Here is a 20029-nt window from a genome sequence, read left to right as displayed (position 1 = left end):
TTTTTCCTTTCTTCGCGACAGTAGAAGAAAACCCACTTCTTTATTGAACTCCCTGTGTTTTTCATACTTTCCAATGAGTTTTTACTGCACCGTACATCAAAGAGGACAACACTGAAAACAGAGATTAGTACCCAACGAGAGTGGTAGAGTGATGGAAGTTGTGGTGAGACAATGGCACTGTGTGAGCAGACTACGACGGCGTGGACCACGACAAACCAAAAACACGGCGTGTACATGTGTAGGCAGCACCTGTCGTCGCTGATCAGGAGATTTTCTATTTTACCTGTAATCCTGCTGAGCTCAGCAGCTCTGGCGCCACAGCGGGGGGTTCGTTAACCGATGGGTAAATTCTTGCGATTGCCGATTGTACTCCCGCTATCGCAGGTTGGCCGCCGCCGAGCAGACTTTGCGTTACTTTAAAATCGAAATGCCTGATGTTTCACAGTGAAGTCACTCGAGTTGCTCAAGCTACATCTGAAGACAAACTGAACACGTCTTTACTTACAGATGATGATGCCAAGTAACGTGTGGGGAAACGCATTTGTCTCGAGCTGGAAAAAGTCTTTGATAAATGTTGATATTTCTGATTCAAGTGGAAGAAAATTACGTCAAGGGTTACTAGTATGCCCTGATGTGTCTGTGAGGGCATCGAAAGCAGAAGTTTTGGGGTGAAGGAAGAACTCTTTACAGTTGTATTGGGGAAATACAGTATATACACATGTACATTTAGGAAAATAACTTCTTGTATAAGTCCGCCTCCCTCCGATAATTTCTTTCAGTCCTCTTTTTTTTGTATATACAATATATATATAACACAGTGATTCTGCAAACTATACATGACTTTTCATGAGGGAGTGAATGTGTGATTGAGGGGATCCTCGTCATCAGTCCGTCCACATTTCAGTCTCTCTGCAATCCTTGCTTTAGGTTCACACGGTCGGGGTATAGTTAACCTTTTAGGCATTTGGAAATGCTGTCTTTTGTTCTGCATTTAAAGTATAAAACCATGGTGTCTGAAAAGAAATCCGGTCCTCTCAGCAGAGTTTAACAGCTTTCATTCAACCTCACGCCAAGCTTCAGGTGGAGGGGGAAGAGGAGGGGGAAGAGGGGGAGCGGGGAGCGGGGCTCCGGCGCGGGGTGGAAACCGATTCGGGCGATGGACAGGGATGACGGCTTCCGGGCTCCGTTTGGTTCTCTTCTTTGCTTCCTCCGCAACCTTTTCCTCCTCCTCCTCCTTTCCCTCCCTCCAGTCCCTCAGAATTCTCCAACATTTCCTGGATGAGAGGAGGCATGGAGCCGGGTATTTCCATTTTCAGCGTGATTACTCGCTCCGCTCCTGTGGGAGAAAAGTTCAGGATGACAGAACCAGTCATATGGGGAACTTGGTCTGGTGCAACGTTTCCTCATACAACGGTTTATACGATGTCTGACGAAAAGCTACTCCTCGTTTCTCATGAGTTTTCCTAAGAAAGTCTGGCAACACGTGTCAATGTCCGCTCATTTATGTATACCGTCTTTTCAAAATAAACTTCTGTCTTCACAGGAAACTCAGTTAGGTTTAGGCAAGAAAACTACTTAGTTAGGTTTCAGAAAAGATCGTGAAATACTTATTTAGATTTAGGAAATGATCGTGAAATACTTAATTATGTTTAGGAAAAGATCGTGAAATACTGAGTTATGTTTAGGAAACGATCGTGAAATACTTAGTTAGGTTTAGGAAAAGATCATGAAATACTACGTTAGGTTTAGGAAAAGATCGTGAAATACTGAGTTAGGTTTAGGAAAAGATCGTGAAATACTTAGTTAGGTTTAGGAAAAGATCGTGAAATACTTAGTTAGGTTTAGGAAAAGATCGTGAAATACTGAGTTAGGTTTAGGAAAAGATCGTGAAATACTTATTTAGGTTTAGGAAAAGATTGTGAAATACTATGTTAGGTTAAGGAAAAGATCGTGAAATACTTATTTAGGTTTAGGAAAAGATTGTGAAATACTTAGTTAGGTTTAGGAAAAGATTGCTGTTTGGTTTACGACGGAAGTGGTGTTACTACATTGCGCAAGTTACGTGACAAATAAATCAGCCTCTCGTCTGAAAGGTCGCTGTTTGTTTGCTACCTAAAAGTTGCTGTTACCGGAAATATGTCACACCTTAGGCAGCGGACTGTCTAACCACGTTACCCGTGCCTGTAGCTCCGCCCAAGTAATTTGTGTGTGTGTGTGTGTGTGTGTGTGTGTGTGTGTGTGTGTGTGTGTGTGTGTGTGTGTGTGTGTGTGTGTGTCTCACCCTTCACACTGATGCTCCTGAGGTCAGTAATCTTCATCAGTATCTTGGGGAACATGCAGGGTTTCTCGGGCCTCCTCCTCCTCACGTAGAGCTGTGCCGACACACGAAGACATGGAGGAAAAGTATTTGTTGATATGTATGAATATCAATAAATATATATACTTGGTAAAGCAGCTATTTCATCATACCATTCCCTCTGTAATGTCATTAACCACTGATGCTTGAGTGTAAGAATTGAAACATTAATTTTCATCATTTGGACAACTTTCTACATTGTTTGGTGTATTAATACATTGTTGTTGTTTTAGACTAATTTAAATATTTCTATTGATAATAAATGATTTGTGTGTTTCACTGGAGGACTGTTGCTTAATGTCTCACTCACAGTATCCTCATAACTGCCACGACACTGCTGAATAAACACAGTGGAAAAAACTGTCTGTCCAAACACGACTAAAACCACATCAGTGAGCCTGTTGCACCGAGTCCCATGTTTGTTCTTTTAATACCATGAACACACACACACACACACACACACACTAGTTTATTAAGACCCAATCACACATACACCCCCCTGTTGCTGTTAGTAAATGATAAATAATTGTATTTTTATTTAAAACTAGCTTTAATAAATATATTATAAGCTGCTTAGAGCCAGTGTTAGGAAGTTGAACAGTTTATAGTTCCTCCTCTATTATTTATTGCCTCCTCCTTTAAACAACTGGATTTATTAAAGTTTCACGCCAAAAAAATACATTTGACATTTGAGATTACATTTAAACAGACTTTCACTGTGATTACTGTGAGCAGCATGATGAGAATGAAAAACAATATAATAAGTGTAATGATATATATTATAAGAAGTATAATACCTATGAATAAAAGGTATAATAAGTTAGCTGTTCCAGATGTTTTAAGGCTGTTCCTCCACGGCCTATTTTGGACTTGGCAGTTGTGGCGAATTGTGAAGAACTTTTCACACTGATGACGTGTGTGTGTGTGTGTGTGTGTGTGTGTGTGAGTGAGTAACTGTGGAGACTGAAAACTGAACGATGTGGCCGATCGGTTGGTGCGTCTCTAATAATGATGATGTATGAGTATGTTTTCATACCTTCAAGGCTTCAAGCATCGGCTCCTGAAGAACATCCACCTTGTCCGACTCCTCCAGATCCTGGCGGTCTGCACACACACACACACACACACACACACACACACACACACACACACACACACACACACACACACACAGAAATAATCTCTATGAGACAATACAAATAATACCTGTTCTTTAGCACTAAACATAAAGCAACTCTGCATTCCCTCACGATTTTCTATCATTCCTTATTTTATTTCATATTCCTTAGAGAACCCAGATGCAGTACCTCCACAGAGCAGGCAGATGGCGCTGAGCAACCCCGTCTCCGCGTCGTCCATCTCCAGCGGCAGCAGCTGGTTGGCGAAAGAGAACACCAGGTCGGTGAGCGGTCCGAACCCGGCGTTGTGCATCTGGGTGCGGTTCAGGGTCAGACCGTCGGAGAAGGTCATGGTGTCCTTGTCTGGGGTGTAGCGGGTGCAGATCCTCAGAATCTGAAACACGAGATGAATTCCTGCTGTAGCACAACTGTACATTTCTCTTTGCTTCGGTATCGTTTCGTGTGACAAAGAGAACTCACCAGTATGTCGAGGCAGGCGGCTTTGAGCAGGGTGATCTGGTCGGCGATGGTCAGCGTGGTGAAACCGGGGAGCTGCTTGGCAAACTCCACCGTCTTGATGATGCACTTGGTGGACAACTCGCTGAACTTGTCCCAGAGGCTGACGTCCAGAGCGACACGGTGCTCCGAGCTGTTGCTCTGCAGGTTCAGGGTCAGGTAGGGGATAGAAGGCAGAGAGGCACAAGAAACCAGCATGACATGTTTGACTTGGGTTTTTGTGAGAGTTATTGAAGTTACTGGAGGAACTTTCATTTTTTGTGTTGAGTTTGGCGGTCCCTGCTGATTAAAGCGGTAGTGTGTCTGAGCACCAGAGTCCCTTGAGAAAACCTCTCATTTTAGCGAAGCCGGATCTGGGTCTGTCGGCGGTGGGCTGGTCTCTAGAATCAGAGCTAAGGGCGTTTCTCGTGAACCTGCATGGTTTTGTGTGGAATCTGCCCCGGTGGCACCGATAACAAGCGTTGAGAATAACTATGTAGAAATAGTCAATCTTCTCGCTGATGGTCTAGTTTACTCAGTAAATCAGTATTACATTGAGACTGTTTCATAACCGGTTAAAAGTTCCTCGCTGTAACTTCAGGACGATCTTTCTGCATTTCTTTATTAAAGTGTGTGTGTTGGTGTTGCTGTGTGTACCGTAGTGTATTTTCCCAGCTGACAGAGGGAGGGAAAGGTGCCCTGGTGGGCCCGGCGGACCCCTTCAATCATCTGCTCCGTGTCCGCCGACAGGACGTAGATCTCCGTCTCCCCCTGCCTCTTCTCCTCCTTCTTCTTCTTCATCCTGTCGTTTCGCACCACTGGACGGTGGGAGTGGAGAAAGAGCGGAAGATTCAGCTCGCAAGTTAAAGCAGAAAATTCACTCAATTTCACTAAAAAGGGTCTAATGAAAAGAGAAAACATATTTTTTTTGGAGCTTGGGGCGATTGACCATATTGTGCCGTTCTTTTTTGTAACCCTGCAAGTGTGTGGAAGAGTAATCCACAAAGTGTACATAGAAGCTTGACAGTAAGATCTGTGGATTCAAAGACGCAGATGACATCTAGTGATGCAAGACGCTGGTTATTATGAGCTGGTGATTTTGTGGTGCATGTATCAGCTGAGAAAGGCCACCAGAGGGAGACAAATATCAAGGTTTAAACACTGTGCTGCCTGCTTGAAGTCACTTAGTGCACCATGTTCTGCTTTATTAGTGCAGACACAAATTAAAAGGACAGTTCACCCCTGAAATCCTAAATATATTATCTCCTGCCTGTAGTTCTGTTTGTCGATGGTCGTTGTTTTGGTGCGAGTTGCAGAGTTTTGGAGGTGTCGGCCGTAAAGATGTGTTACATAATCACGACCCGGATCCTCCAGGTAATCCACGGACCTTGCCGCGAGGAAGATTTACGGAATTTAGTAATTTCGCATTGAGCACCACGAACCGTATAATCCCATTATGTTGGAGGGAAGACGGCCAGGGATATCTCACCGAAAAACAATCTAGATTGATAAATAGCACTACAGGTGAAAAAAATACTATCATATTTTTGATTTGTCAAAAAAAAAAAAAAAGAAGAAAAAAAAAAAGGCACCGCATCCAACAACACTCACACTCCTTGGACATGCCAACTTCGAGGCATTTCTGCAGCCGACAGGACTGACAGCGGTTCCTCGTCACCTTGTTTATGACACACACTTTGTCTCGGTGACACGTGTACACCATGTTCTTCTGGATGCTCCTCCGAAAGAAGCCCTGAAGAGAAGAAGAAAAAACAACGGAGGCAATGAGCGGCGGGGGAACGGAACAGAACACTTGGAGGTGCAATAAAAACAGGAGAGACCTTGGCGTCTACAACCAAACCTGGCACTTTTCTGCAAACACATATTATTGTTGCTGGGCAGCTGGTAAGCAGGTCAGTGCGTGTTATAAAAGGACGTGACACACAAGCGCACAAAAGCCCACACACAGATATCAAAGTAGATACTAATTGCATCCACAGATTATTTGTGTAAGTGTGCGTGTGGGATTAGATGAGGCAAAGAGGCTTACAGAGCCCAAGGGAGGCGCAAAGGTCGCGACCTCTCCGCTTACACGTTATGCAAATACTCGGCAGTCTCGCTGAACTCTGCTTCATTCAAGGTTTTTCTTTTTCTAGCTGCGGCCGACACGTGTTTCACAACTAGCGCGAGTCGGCCTTGTGTCGCTCTCGTGGTGAATAACAGGAAGCTGAAGTGAGGTGAAAAGATGGCGAACTGACAACGGAACCGCAAGCCAGTAAAATGTACTGGTGACACGCAACTTTGTTTCCCGCAGACTGTGATTTGTTTCTAAAAGTGTGTCACAAAGCAATGTATCGTAAACAAATTGTAAAATTTGTCAAGATGAAGCCAGGTTTAAAATATGCTTTCGGAGAGGAAGTCCCGCCCCTTCTGGTGTCCCCAATGGGACTTTATTTTGTAAAAAATATGTACAGTAGTCAACAGAGAAAAGACCTATTTTTTTGCTGCAGTTTGAATTGTGCCATGAATTACACATAATGAAGTTGAAGCATTTAAAAGATCATTTAGATTTGTCGTAGTATCGTTCATTTTGAAAATGGGGGGGGGGGGGGGGGGGGGGGCGACTAGTTCACTGGGCTAAGAGGGTTGTCAGGGAACCGGAGGGTTGACGGCATCTCTCGTCCCGCACAATGTAGCCCCTGTAGAGAATACCGTCATTTCTGTGCAAGTACTGTTGCATGCTGGGATAAACATTCTACGTTGCTTTAGGTATACAGCGACTCCTGGCGGTTCTAGTGTTGAAGCTAAAGCTTGCTAAAGCTAACGCTACCTTGCTCGATCACGACAACGGAGGGAAAACCGAAGGAAGGTGTCGCTCTCCGATACGTTTGTTTATAAATGAACTATTGGAATCGTGAGCAAAACGAACCCAGAAGACGGCAGATAAAGCTAATGCTAATCAGCTAAAACTAGGTCAGAGAGACACCGGAGTGTCAACGTAAACGTTTACGGAGGTTAGGGAATATTTCACAACGTCAGTCAGAGACGGTCTAAAAAGAATCCTTTATTTCTTCACAACAGAAAACTTGAGCAATATCCGCTCAAGTTCATATGAGTCACATACTTCCCATTTTTTCTCAGTGCTGCATGTCTTTATTGTGGTAAAGGAGCATTTTACAAGAAGACGAAGGATAAGTTTCGATTTGGAATAAAATGAAATACTTTCGTCCACTCAATAATCAATTAATCAAAGCAAGTCAGATGTCGAAAGAGTTGTTAGCCGTTACCCAGAGCGAGTGTGTGGCTGCTTACCTTGCAACCCTCGCAGGCACTGACTCCGTAGTGGTACCCTGAGGACTTGTCCTGGCAAACAAAGCAGGGCTTGTAGATGCGGGGCGGAGGTGGAGGCGAGGCGGGGCTGGGGACGAGGAGGTCCTCTCCCGAACTCGTGCTCTCAGTCTCTATGGCTGCGGGACGGAAACACTGTGATCAGACATCAACATCTCTCTGGGTTCTTTTAAATATTGCATTCATTTATTGGAAGTGAATATTTTTATAAGGGGGTCAGGTGAGCTAGCCGTCAGTCAAAGACGGCGGCATCGACGCACATTTAGCGAGAATCGCTAGAGGTTTCACGTCAGAGTCGACCGCCCTTTCTGCAGTCGCCTTATGCGGCCCAGATGATGATTCATAAGGTTTTTAATCCATTGTGGTTAATGTCAAAGTTGATTCAGGTTTGAGTTTGTTTTCAACATCACCTGCCATGTTTGTGCCATCAGCTGTATCAGACATAATCTAATTTAAAGAGGAACCTGTTGTTTCCCAGGGAGCCAGCTCAAAGGAATAGCTCTTCAGTGAGATCCAGAACCACTGGTACAGGCACAGGCTATCGTAGCCCTGCAGCCAGGACCACCACAGTTCCGTACCAACAGTCTCAGTTTCAACTGGTTCGGCCACCGGCGGTTAAAGGAATACTTTTGACATTTTGGGGAAGAGGTTAACTTGCTTTCTTTTGTTTTTTTTTGGTCTTTTTTTGGTCTCTGTTATTGTCTCAGTCCAGAATCCAAACGTCAAACTTTTGGTAAAATAGTGAATGTGAATCGTTTCCAAAATTCACCGCATGTTTTGTATCTGGTGTATTCTGCTTCAAGGTGTTTTCACTTTTGCTCTCCCGCACGCACCCTATGAAAAATGGCGGTATAGCAGCAATCTAACAGCACCATGAATTACATTTATATGATGCTCAACTCTACTTGTATTGTATACAATTCTTAGAACCACCCAAAATATGTACCGCAACCCACATGGTCTTTGTGCAGACGGTACAAACAATGTGATGGTAAAGGACAACACTCCCTTTTGATACAAAAGACGCGTTTCCACCGAGACGCTCCTGGTCATTTTAGCTGCCGCTGCTTTTCAAACAAAGAGAAGCGGATAAAAGAGTACGAATGAAGCGGTACGGGAGTTGACCTCACCAGCAGCCTTTTGAAATGTCCCCAGAACGTTATTAGACCCTGGTCCCGGTGGTGGAAACACCAATGAGTTCTTCAAAATGTTCCTAGTTCCAGGGGAACGTTCTTTGGACCTCAGAGAGGCCTGAAGCAGCACTACCGTCTACGTTTACATGTGATACTACAACGCTTCGTCTTTCTTGAAATCATTCATGCTTGGTTTTTTTTAAAATCATGACTGTATGGAATATGTTGTTTGTACTCGACACCATGTTGTATCATCAAACTCTAATCCAATCCCGACTCTAATCTGTTAATCACGCATCGCTTCTGTGAGGTGGGAGTCAAGGTTACGGCCGAGCGGGTCTGGTTAGGGAATACGTTGCCATTGACGGTCAAATTAACGATTAAGTGAAAAGATTAAACCTTTTTTAGATGAAATTAATTTGTGTTCAGTAAATCCTACTGCTACTCATGTCAGGTCAAAACAAGGTCACGGCAGTCATTTTCAATTCACTTTTCAATTTTAGTTTAGTTTTGACTTTTTCGATTTCATTTTCAGCTTTTCGTAAAGGTTTAGTTTTCATTGTTTTCAGTAGTTTCAGTTTGTTTCGGGGCGGCTCTGTCTCAGGAGGTAGAGCGGGTCGTCCTTTTTTCTGTTTGCACATCCCTTTTATAAAATCCATTTTTTTAGCTTGTTTGTATTGTTTGTTTTTTTAGAATTGTATTCACCCGAATGTGTTTCTTTTGCACTCTGTCTTTTCGGGTTTTATGTGAAGCGCTTTGAGCTGCCTTGTTCCTGACATGAACTAAATAAATAAACTTGCCTTTGATCACGAGGTTAACGGTTCGATCCCTGGCTCCTCTTGTCCGCATGTCAAAGTGTCCTCGAGCGAGATCACTGAACCCAAAAGTTACTCCCTCACCCACTTAGAACGGGTTACGTTTACGACGATTGTGATAAAGTTCATATTGTTTTTATTGACTTTTAATACATTTTCACTGCTTGATTTTTTTAACTATTTTTCCCTTTTGGCTTCAGTTTTTAGTTGACGATAGTGACCCTGGTTCAAGTGGGCTGCGCACCAGCAGCTGTGTGGCCAGTAAACCATCACATCCTGCTCATCTCGTCAAAGTGTTTGTTATCTTTGTTAAGAGACAAGGCAAAGACGGACCGCGACCCATTTTAAGGTGACCCTTCAGATTAAGATACCAGCCACAACTCCTAACACACACACACACACACACACACACACACACACACACACACTTACTTCTCCCCTCCCCCTGCTTTAGTAGCCATACCAGACATTCCACTATGGAGGGGATTCAAATCCCCTCCACTGGTCTGCTCTGTTTACATAGAGGAGAGAGAGACTCACAGAGAAATAAAGAGAGGCGACCCTCCTCCTCCCTCCTCCTCCTCCTCCTCCTGCTCGGCCATCATACCATCCCTCCATCTTCCCCTCTCTCCTCTATTTGTCTTTGCTCTCCTCTCACTGACATGCTAGCCAACAGTCCCCCCCCCCCCCCCCCGTCAGCGCTGTCTGACCTCTTGTAAACTTCTCTCTCTGCTCCCTCACTCTTGTTGTCATCCGTGCGCTTTTTCAAAATCTCTTCCTATCGCCTCCCGCGTTGTTTCGTTTGCGGGACGTAGTCGCCCGCTTGTCCAAACAGAATGTACAGCAAGAAAGACTTTTTTCTTGTGTTTTGATATGAGGGATGAGGGATTATTAAAGGGATCTTTCCGATTATTATTGAAGTGGGTTTGTATGAGACACAGTAGATGGAGGGAATGGAGAAACAGACAGGAGCACCAATGTACTTCCTGTTCTTCCTGTTCTGACGGGGGAACTGTAATGAAAGTGAGTTTGCTCTCCTCTTCTCTTACTGTGAAATATTCTAAATATAGCGTATACTTAAAACTGATATTGATTTTTTTTTTTGTTAGCATTGTGCCCCCCCCCCCCACCTCAGTCCACAGCAGTGCATTGCTTTGCTCCTGTGCTGGTACTCCTGTCTCTTATCTAATGTAGGTGATACACTGACTGTGGATAAGTACCTCATACAACCCCACTTCAGAACAACCGGACTGTCCCTTTAAGGGAGAGGAATATTGTCTTTGTGACTCACTCAAAAATCAAAAACAGGACAATAGCTTTAATAAGTGAATTAATCTCATCTGTGAATCGACTCCAGAATCTTTCAGTGTCGTAGGTCATCACTATCTACCCTGACGTAGGTAGGGCAGATCTTGATTCTGAGGTTTAAATGATGACTTGAATAGATACGTCTTCCGGTTTGTCCCTGCGGTGGCCCGCGTCGCTGGCCGTTATCAGTCTTGAATCAGCGGCCGCCTCCTCCGCTTCCGCTATCACCACCAGGATGTCCCCGACGTGAAAGGCGAGGTCAGATGTTTGTCGTCGCGCGACGCAGGAATGACAAAACGAAACGCAGTTGAAACTGAATGCTGCGCACGATCACGGTGACACCTGCAGCTGCCTTACCATTCGTCAAGACGAGCGACTGTCAGTTTTAACAACAGATTGTTTCGATGCGTTTAACACTGAGCTCGGGGTTTACTCTGGCCCGGGGCTACGAATAAAGCGCCGGTAAAACCTTTTCAAAGTCTGGGCCCGTCCCTGCTCCGCCGCCGATCTGTGTCCTCGGGTCAGATCACAACGTTACATGTTAGCCGGCGCTGGGGTAAGCCGTTTTTCCAAATCTGATGTAAACTGGCGTTTAATGGTCTCCCCGGGCGGTCCTGGCCTCGAGCCAGCGGACAGTTCCTGAATAGAGAGCGCGCTCTCTCAGCTTAGAGGCCGGCCCCGGATCACCACACTGACTTCTGCCTCCCGGACGGTTAACGAGGCCTACTCAAACGTTTGGTTGTAGACGCTGTTAAGTCTCACTGACATCTGTTATCACTGCCAATGGCTTTCTTCCAACTAACTAACAACACTTATAATAAGCGCATTGGACTTTGATTGTGACCGACTTGTACCAGAGTTAGACAAACGACGTAATCAAAACACTGATTCTAAATAACCTAAAATCTAGAGGTGACCGAGGCTAAGTGGAGAGCAGGGCCGCCTTTCAATCAGAGGGTCGGTGGTCGATCCCCGGCTCCGCTAGTCTCATGTCAATGTGTCCTTGAGCAAGACACTCAACCCCTAAATTGCTCCCGTAGCTGCGTCTACGGAATATAGATAGATACTGAATTGTAAGTCGCTTTGGAATAAAAGCGTCTGCTAAATGACCGTAATGTAATGTGTTCATTTTTACGTCAATTTCTTGTTGCTTTCTGGCAATTCTAGACGTCCTTACCAAGCTACATCTGTGGTAAGCTAATGTTTGATGAGCGTGGCTATTATTTAGGTCATCATCTATTAACCAAAGGATTAATCTGCCATTGAATCTTATATCTATTTCTATTACTTATGTCACGATACGACATTATAACAATACTTCAGTCACAGTAGAATATTATCACAATACATGCAAATTGTGCACTTTGTCAGCATCTGTTTTATCTAATGACACAAAGCTTTCACTCGCTTCATCTCACTGCAGTCCATTTCTAACAGGCCTATAATATGTATCATCATCATCAACTATTCCCTGTTACTTTAGGTCATCTACAGTGGTGATTTGCTTTTAGGGAGTGGCTACCTTGTGATTGACAGGTCGCTACCAGAGCGGTGTCCGTCGTCTCACTTACGGTTCACCGGTTGCAAAAAAAACAACCTAAGATGGCGACCGCCAAAATGCCGAACTCGAGGCTTCAAAAACGCCTCGGCAATTACACCGACTACTCTATGGGCATAAGACGCTAAATACAACCTGGACAAATAACCCCCTATATTTCCATTGTATTCCTGTTGTTTCCTGTTTAATTCCCACAAATTATATATAAATTCCTGTTAATTACCGTGGAAAGTGTCAACCTTGAATATTCCCCGTAGTTTTGCGATCCTACGCAAGTCACACTACAGGAAAATGCGAACCCAAACAACAATGGCAGCCTGTGCAGTGCTGTTGTATTGATGCTGCGTTGAAGTTTTAGGAATTCTACACGGTGCCACAACAGCAGCCGTAGTTGTTTCTCTTTCTTCTTTATCTTGTCTCTAATAAATCTATACGGTGTGATGATGTGACGCGAGAGAAGAAATTCCTACGTAGTCAAATAGAGACGAGGACGTGCCATGCCAGAGGACTCGGACTAGAGCAAATTAATTAATGACCAGCTTTCCACTGCCGCTCTTTTAGCAGTCATCTGACGATCCCACACACACACACACACACACACACACACACACACACACACACACACACACACACACACACACACACAACATAAAGACACCTAGACGCAAACGCTGACACACAACCGTCCCTCCTCCTCCCCTCTTCACGCAGTCACGCTGAGGTCAAACTTGGTCAGTATACCCTCACATTCCCAGACAAACTGCGAATGTGAGTGAGTGTGTGTGTGTGTGTGTGTGTGTGTGTCTCCGGCAGACAGAAAAGAGAGGTCATTCAGTGTGGAGAAGTGATGACTGGGCAGCTGACACAGGAAAGAAAGAGGCAGATAGAAGGAGAAATAAAGAGAGGGAGAGATGTAGGTCACTTCCCAATTGTCGGTGACTCATTGCACTGGATCACACCCAAACTCACGCACACACACACACACACACACACACACACACACACACACACACACACACACACACACACACACAGTGAACCACTCCCCCAGGCCATTGCTTACATGTCGCCGGAGCAGGCGCTGAATGTGTGTGCGTGCCTGCATCTGTGTACGGCCTTTGACCTTTGAACCTGTATGGTGCGCTCTTCATTCCAGTCACGCACAAAGACCCCCCCCCCCCCCCAACTACCATACACACACACAAACACACTGGGGGCAATCCTCCTTGTCTTTACAGCTTGAATTTACGAGCACTCCCCTCTCTTGCTTCTACACGTCTCTCTTTCCTTCTTCTTTTCCCACCGGACGACCGGAGTCCACTCCTCTGCTCTCTCTCGTCTTTTTATGACTTCAACTCGGTTGCGCAAGGGCAGTGACATCACCACGTCCTCACCCTTGGGTCACTGTCTCACACCGGGGCCGACTGTCTCCACAACGTGACACTGGTGGTGGGGCCGGCACTGTCAACTTGCAGCAAGGTGGCCCCGTGTGTGTGTGTGTGTGTGTGTGTGTGTGTGTGTGTGTGTGTGTGTGTGTTATTCTTTTGATAGACGGGCAACCTGGTCCAGGGTGCACCATGCCTCTGGGCCAATGCATGCTGGGATTGGCACTTGACCCCCTTCCGTTCATGCCTTTCACAATAAAAGCTCTAGACATTTACAGGGCCTAACTGTTTACCACAGGGAACTCAGATACACTCATTCTGATCAAATCGCTTGCAGTAGCTTAGTCTCTCCAACAATTTCGCTCAGACAGACCGCCTGACGCTGCTCTTGGTCGATAGGATCCAACACGAGTCATCTACCTTTCATTGAGATGGTGCCGCAGCCGTCGCAAATTTGCATTGCCGCCGGTATGAATGGCTTTGACGCGAAATATGAAAAGGCAAGTGTGTACAACGACCGACTCTCCAACCCAGGAACACTGAGATAAACAAGCCAAAAACAAAAATCAATACTTTCGCAACACTTTAGACGGTGCCATTATCACCTCATAATGTGCAACGTTGTTTTATTTATCAAAAGTCATACGATAATGATCATGAATAATATTTTCTTTTAATTGTGAATAGTAATAATAATCTTCTGATAAAGTATGCCCTCTGATTCCAGGTTAATTAAATTAGTTTACATAACACCTGTAGTCCTACATGCTTCTAGGGTTGTAACTAACTGCCATATTCATTATTTGGGTCGCAAACCCAAAGACAACCGGTTCACTATTACACAGGACAAAGACACAAACTGAAAACTAGGCCATGTTTGGAAGTTTTGCTCGCAAAATGACTTTGGTGGATTAATTGACTATCAAAACAGTCGCAGATTCATTTTCCGTCAATCCACCGTTTCGGCTACGACCCCGTTATGCATTTTAAGCCGGCGTAGTCGCCGTAAAACTCTCAAGAGGTTCGTTCTCCGCTGCCGAAAAGCACCGAGCTTGAGGTCAGGAGAGGTTAAGGCTAGATTTGGTAAATGAGCGCCTGGCCAGCTGCTTGACCTACCGAGGTCACTCGAGTCGCTCCGCTGAAAACATTAAACCAAACCCTTGAGTTGTATAACGCACAGCACCAGACGCGCATTAATGACCTGGGATGAAATGGGTGTATCTAAGACTGAATGCAGCATTTAAATAAAGACACAATGTGTCCATGTAGAAATATCCATTAGATGTAAACACGACCGGTAGCTAGTGTGGAACCAGCTCCTGAATGCTGTGAGCCACTAACAATAAAGAGTATATAAGGAGACATGCAGAGCAGCAGGCTGGTGAAGTAAAAGTGAATGACACTACTTACTACAGTATAGTATAGTGTTTATTCCCCATCTAACGTTAGTTAATAGTGGAGTGAAAAGACGCTGCGGGGCACCTGGAACTAGAAAAAAAAAAAGGGGGGGGGGGGCTGGCATGTGTCTCAATTGGAACCAGTGAGCCCATGCATGCCAACACATTTCAAAGCACAAGCACCACCACCCCCTTGTTATTTTTTCAACAAATTCAATTATCCACACTGACTAATAGCGGTGTGCCCTGCAGTCACTTTGCGTTACGACTCCCAAAATGATGTTTTGCACTCACAGTGGCTGGATCCGCTCCAGTGTCTGCCGCTCACCAGGGACCCTCCGAACGGACGCTGGAGCCCTCCCACGCCGGACAGCAGTCCCTTCTCCGGCCCGAGCCCCGGGGGTCGGTGGTAGTAGTCCATGCTCAGAAAAGAGCCGGGGTTGGGGCTGCTCGGGCTGGGGCTGAAACCCACAACATCCACGCTTTCGTACATCCCCCGAGAGGCGGGAGTCGCCCTTTGATCTCGTTGTACCAAATAGTGGGGGAGAGAGAGAAAGAAAGAAAGAAAGAAAGAAAGAAAGAAAGGGGAAAAAAAGATCAAAGAGTCCCGGACGGCGAAGAGAGAAAGAGGAAGGGGAGGGAGGGAAGAGTTCACATCTTCATAACGGACTGATGGGAGGAGGAGTAGGAGGAGGGGGAGGAGAGAAAAAGAGATGGCCGGTCCCGGTGACCTCTCAGCCCTCGGGAGGAGCACAGGCGGTTTACTGCCAAGCGTTGCCGTCCGTTATGTCGTTTTAGCACGACCGGAAGTTTAGATAACGGCTGCGTTCTTCTTTATCGTCTTTTTGTCTGTTTACAGCGCAAATGCTACAAGTGCCACTAACTTAACAGTTGTGCTCGTTGGAGCGGCAGCCCTCGTTACTTTGTAGCAACAAAGATTTCAAAAGAGGAAACGACACACGGTGACGTTAGGCTACTGTGTGTCCAAGAGTTTACAACGACCTCAACGTCCACAGCGCGTGTCTCCACGGCCGTACACGGCTCGCTCCCGCTAGCAGTTTGTGCGCTGTTTTGTTTTTTTTAGTAGCGAGAATGATATTATGTAATTGTCGTGTCGCTTGCTAATCCTTGTAGCCAGCCGGGCGAACCGTCTATTTAGTGGACAGACTACTCATTCGTGTCACAACCAGTACCGTTTGTCCTTAAAAATCAGTGCAGGCTGTAAATGAACGTAGCTTTTCCCCGTAAAGTAAAAAAAAAAAAAAAGGTTCCTCGCGCTGCTCCGTTCGCTCCGGTTTCACAGGGTCCGAGCGTTCACGAGAGACAAACACAGCCCATAAACACGATAATGCTAAATACGCCTTGTCGACTCTGAACTTGCCGTTTACGTCCGAGTAGCGGAGTATCCGAAGGTGAAATTGGCGACGGTGAGGTAGGGTCGAGGAGGTGCGCGAGGCAGTTTGGGAATGTCGGTTGCTAGTTGTTGAGGTCCAGCAGCAGCACGGCCAGCAGTGTCCTGTGGTACCCTCTAGTCTGTACCCGACGGCCTCTCTCGCTCTCTCTCTCGCTCTCTCTCTCTCTCTCTCTCGCTCTCTCTCTCTCTCTCGCTCTCTCTCTCTCTCTCTCTATACTGCTCTCTCTCGCACTCTCTCTGCCACTCTCTCTCTCGCTCTCTCTCTCTCTCGCTCTCTCTCTCTCTTGCTCTCTCTCTCTCTCTCTCCCTGTCTCTCTCTCTTGCTCTCGCTCTCTCTCTCTCTCTTGCTCTCTCTCTCTCTCTCTCTCTCTCTCTCTGCCTCTCTCTCGCTCTCTCGCTCTCTCGCTCTCTCGCTCCCGTTTGATGAGTGACACCAGCTGCGCACGAGCTCCACCTATCTGCCCTGCTTTGCCTCCTCTAAAATGCTTTCTGCCTACTTTCAAAATGTGGCTATTTCTGACTGCTGTACCAACAACTATTATTGTTGTATTTATGGTACTTTGCACTTGTACTGCTCTACATTTCAGATGGAAATATTTTTTTACTCTTTACTCTTTACTTATTATTTTACATTTGTACATACAAACTGTATCATCACAATATATATAATATATATATTACAGCCCATTACATACTATAGTATGGTATAGTATAGAGTATATTGTAGTACTAAAAGTATTCTACTTAAATTTAAGTAAATGCTCAAAATATGTCTCCACAACTGATCGAACTCATTGTTTTACAGAATTGTATATATACACACACACACACACACACACACATATATGCACTACAACTCTTCTGAATTACATCTTTCAGGAGAGTAAACTACAAACATGCTCACAAAAGAACATGTGGATGTTTTTTTCCTCATCTGTCAAGTTTCCCGTCCAACATGACCCGGCTGCTTTATAGAAGCCTGCAGAGTGTTTACAGTACAGTCGCATTCAAAATATTGCATGTGTTTGCATGTGTTTTTGCACATGCAGAGGCCCATTAGCACCGGTTCATGCATGAATGCATATATTCTAACACGTCTAGTAAACCCCATACCACACACACACACACACACACACACACACACACACACACACACACTCACAGTTTAATCCTTTGCTATAAGTGAGCCTATGTCCTTGCTGTGAGGCCTCCCTGTATTGATTAGCTGCTGGTTAAAATATGAGCGGGGAAAGGGGAAACACATCACATTCATTGCTGCCTGTTAATCGATATAGGACATTAAATCTATGGCGACCGAGGAGGCAGGAGGTGAAAATGTGTTTGGGGAGAGTGTGTGTGTGTGTGTGTGTGTGTGTGTGTGTGTGTGTGTGTGTGTGTGTGTGTGGGGGGGGGGGGGGGGGGGGGGGGGATGAAGATGTGAATGAGGGTTAGTAGGTTAAGGAGCACAATGAGAAAGCATTGAGAGATGCTCAGGTGGTGCCAGTGTAACGGCAACGTTAAAATAAATGAAATAAGTGAGCTGGGAAATTGTTGAGCAGTGACCAGTCACACTTGACATATGTCATATTTGTACATAAATATAATCCGGAGCCTTTTTTTTTTTTTTTCAACACTGATCTGATGTAGCTCCTGCATTTGATGTCTGTCATTGTGAGCCGCAAAAGTAGACTATAGGATTTGGAGTGACAGCTCCGTGAATCTGCCCGCCGACAGCCCGGTTGCTTTCATGGATTTTGGGTAGTTCTTAACCCGTTTTTATCATCCATGCTAGTGGTGTGACTTCAAAGGATAACACATTTTGTACTGTGTATCTCTGTCTCTCTCTCTGTTTCTCTCTCTCTCTCTTTCTCTTTGACATACATACATGCACTCACACACACACACACACTGACGTTTATTTAGGTCACTTTTGGGGGACATTACATTGACTTACATTCACTTCCTGGACACTTAACCTTACACTGCACCTTGCCTTATCCTAACCTTAACCTAAACCAAACTTTACCTAAACCCAACCTCACCCTAACCTCAAACCAAGTCTTCAACCAAAAATGTAATGATTGAAAATGTAAATATAATTGGAAGGGCATTTTGTCCCCAATAGGATAGCGAGTTCCCACAACTTTGTAAACAGATTAATGTCCCCACAACGTACAAAAATACACGTTGACACACACACGTTTAAATCCCTTTAGAGGACATTACATTGACTTACATTCATTTCTCAGACGTTCAGCCTGACCATAATCATAACTGCTACTTGCCTAACCCTATCCCTAACCTTAAACCAAGTCTTCACAAAAAAATTAACATTTAAAATATAGTTAAGTCCCCACAATGTGACTGTTGGATTTAGGTCCCCACAACATGAGTAATACATCCACCCACACATACACATGGAGGCATAGCCACACAAAACATGAATAGAAATATTGACCTGTAACCCGCTCATACATTTAAATGGCATTATATAACCCCCCTAACAACACACACATATACACACGCCATCATACCAGACGTACTGGTTTATATCCAGAGCCCAAACAAACAGTTAGAGAATCACTGAGCTCAGCAGTCCTCTGACAGTCTTGACACACTGTCTGCCCTCACTCTGACACTCACATACCCAACTCTAACTGCAAGCCTGCTACGTCTTCCGTGTCAAACCGTCTTCGACCTGGAGTTTTTGCTTTCTTTGCTTTAATCCGCCACTGTAGCTCAGACAGCAGCTACAAAATAAACATGTTGACCGGCAGGCAAACACAAACAGACCAACTGACTGAAAGATAAAGACTGCATTTTTGTGTTTAATGTGTATGGCTGTGGGTTATTTCAGCTCAGTAAGCAGAGATACTGGTGAAAGAAATGTGTGAAAGGGTGGGGGGGTTGGGGGGTTAGGGGGTTAGGGGGTTAGCGAGAGATCAATGGGACATGAAGGATGGGGAGTGGAGGGGGAAGGTGTGAGAACATAAGACACATAAAATGTGTCTTGTGTGAACAATGTTCAAGTGTTTATTTGTTCAGTACGGCATTGGGGATGTTGTCAAAGCGACGTTACCCATTTGTTTATGGACTACAGTTTGGAAGCCTTAAGTTGGCAACTTGGTTTTTGGCCGTTGCCATTTTAGTTTTTTCCGAAGCAGAAGTGACATGAGAGGATGGAGCATCATGCAACCAAATGCTGAATAAGACAATTCTAGATGACCAAAATGTTACAATTAACTTTCATGAACTGAAAACACACCGTGAAAGGGTTAAAATTCACAGACAAAGACACGGACAACTCCCAGACCGGGCAATGCCGTAGTAGAGACCTGTAAATCCCAAGGTAGTCCCGCCCTAAAGCACACCCTGCTTTATGGTCCGTTTAATCTAAATGGACCATCATTTACTAAATGAACATCATGCTGTACTGAAGAAGACTTGAAACTAGAGATTGAGACCATAAACTCATGTTTACAATGTTTACTGAGGGAATAAATCAAGAGAGAAGTAGAGTCATTTTAGACTAGACTACCATACAATCAGATTTCTTTTGGAAACCGGAGGAGTCGCCCCCTACCTGCCATTAGAAAGAATGCAGGTTTAAGGCACTTCGGCATTGGCTTCACTTTATAGAACTGGTTGTTGCCGCCTGTGACAACCACCATGTAAGGGAAGCTGTGACACAAACTTTGCAGT

At 44.9% G+C, this 20029-nt stretch overlaps 1 protein-coding gene across 1 annotated transcript; it reads right to left on the bottom strand.

Annotated features, from left to right (window-relative positions):
- On the bottom strand, positions 1-16565 carry rarab (retinoic acid receptor, alpha b). Its single transcript, XM_068731495.1, has 9 exons — positions 15208-16565; positions 7282-7436; positions 5581-5722; positions 4627-4787; positions 3955-4131; positions 3664-3868; positions 3393-3460; positions 2282-2372; positions 1-1336 (listed from the first exon to the last, which is right to left on the bottom strand). Exons 1-9 carry the CDS (start codon positions 15404-15406, stop codon positions 1077-1079), a joined length of 1458 nt encoding a protein of 485 aa, XP_068587596.1. The 5' UTR covers positions 15407-16565; the 3' UTR covers positions 1-1076.
- Between the last annotated feature and the right edge of the window lie 3464 nt (positions 16566-20029).

The sequence above is a fragment of the Cebidichthys violaceus genome, unplaced genomic scaffold, assembly GCF_023349555.1.
Source record: "Cebidichthys violaceus isolate CVI_PGR_0920_01 unplaced genomic scaffold, fCebVio1.0.p SCAF_52, whole genome shotgun sequence".
NCBI classification, from domain to species: Eukaryota; Metazoa; Chordata; class Actinopteri; order Perciformes; family Stichaeidae; genus Cebidichthys; species Cebidichthys violaceus.
The sequence above is the reverse complement of the archived record's forward strand: the minus strand, read 5'-3'. Positions and strand labels throughout refer to the sequence as shown.

Coding starts and splice junctions, on each gene's coding strand:
- rarab (XM_068731495.1), bottom strand. CDS start 15,406: ATGTACGAAAGCGTGGATGTTGTGGGTTTCAGCCCCAGCCCGAGCAGC. Junction 4,788..5,580: donor AGTTGGCATGTCCAAGGAGT/GTGAGTGTTGTT, acceptor CCCACCGTCCAG/TGGTGCGAAACGACAGGATG. Junction 1,337..2,281: donor CAGGAGCATCAGTGTGAAGG/GTGAGACACACA, acceptor TTTCTCCCACAG/GAGCGGAGCGAGTAATCACG.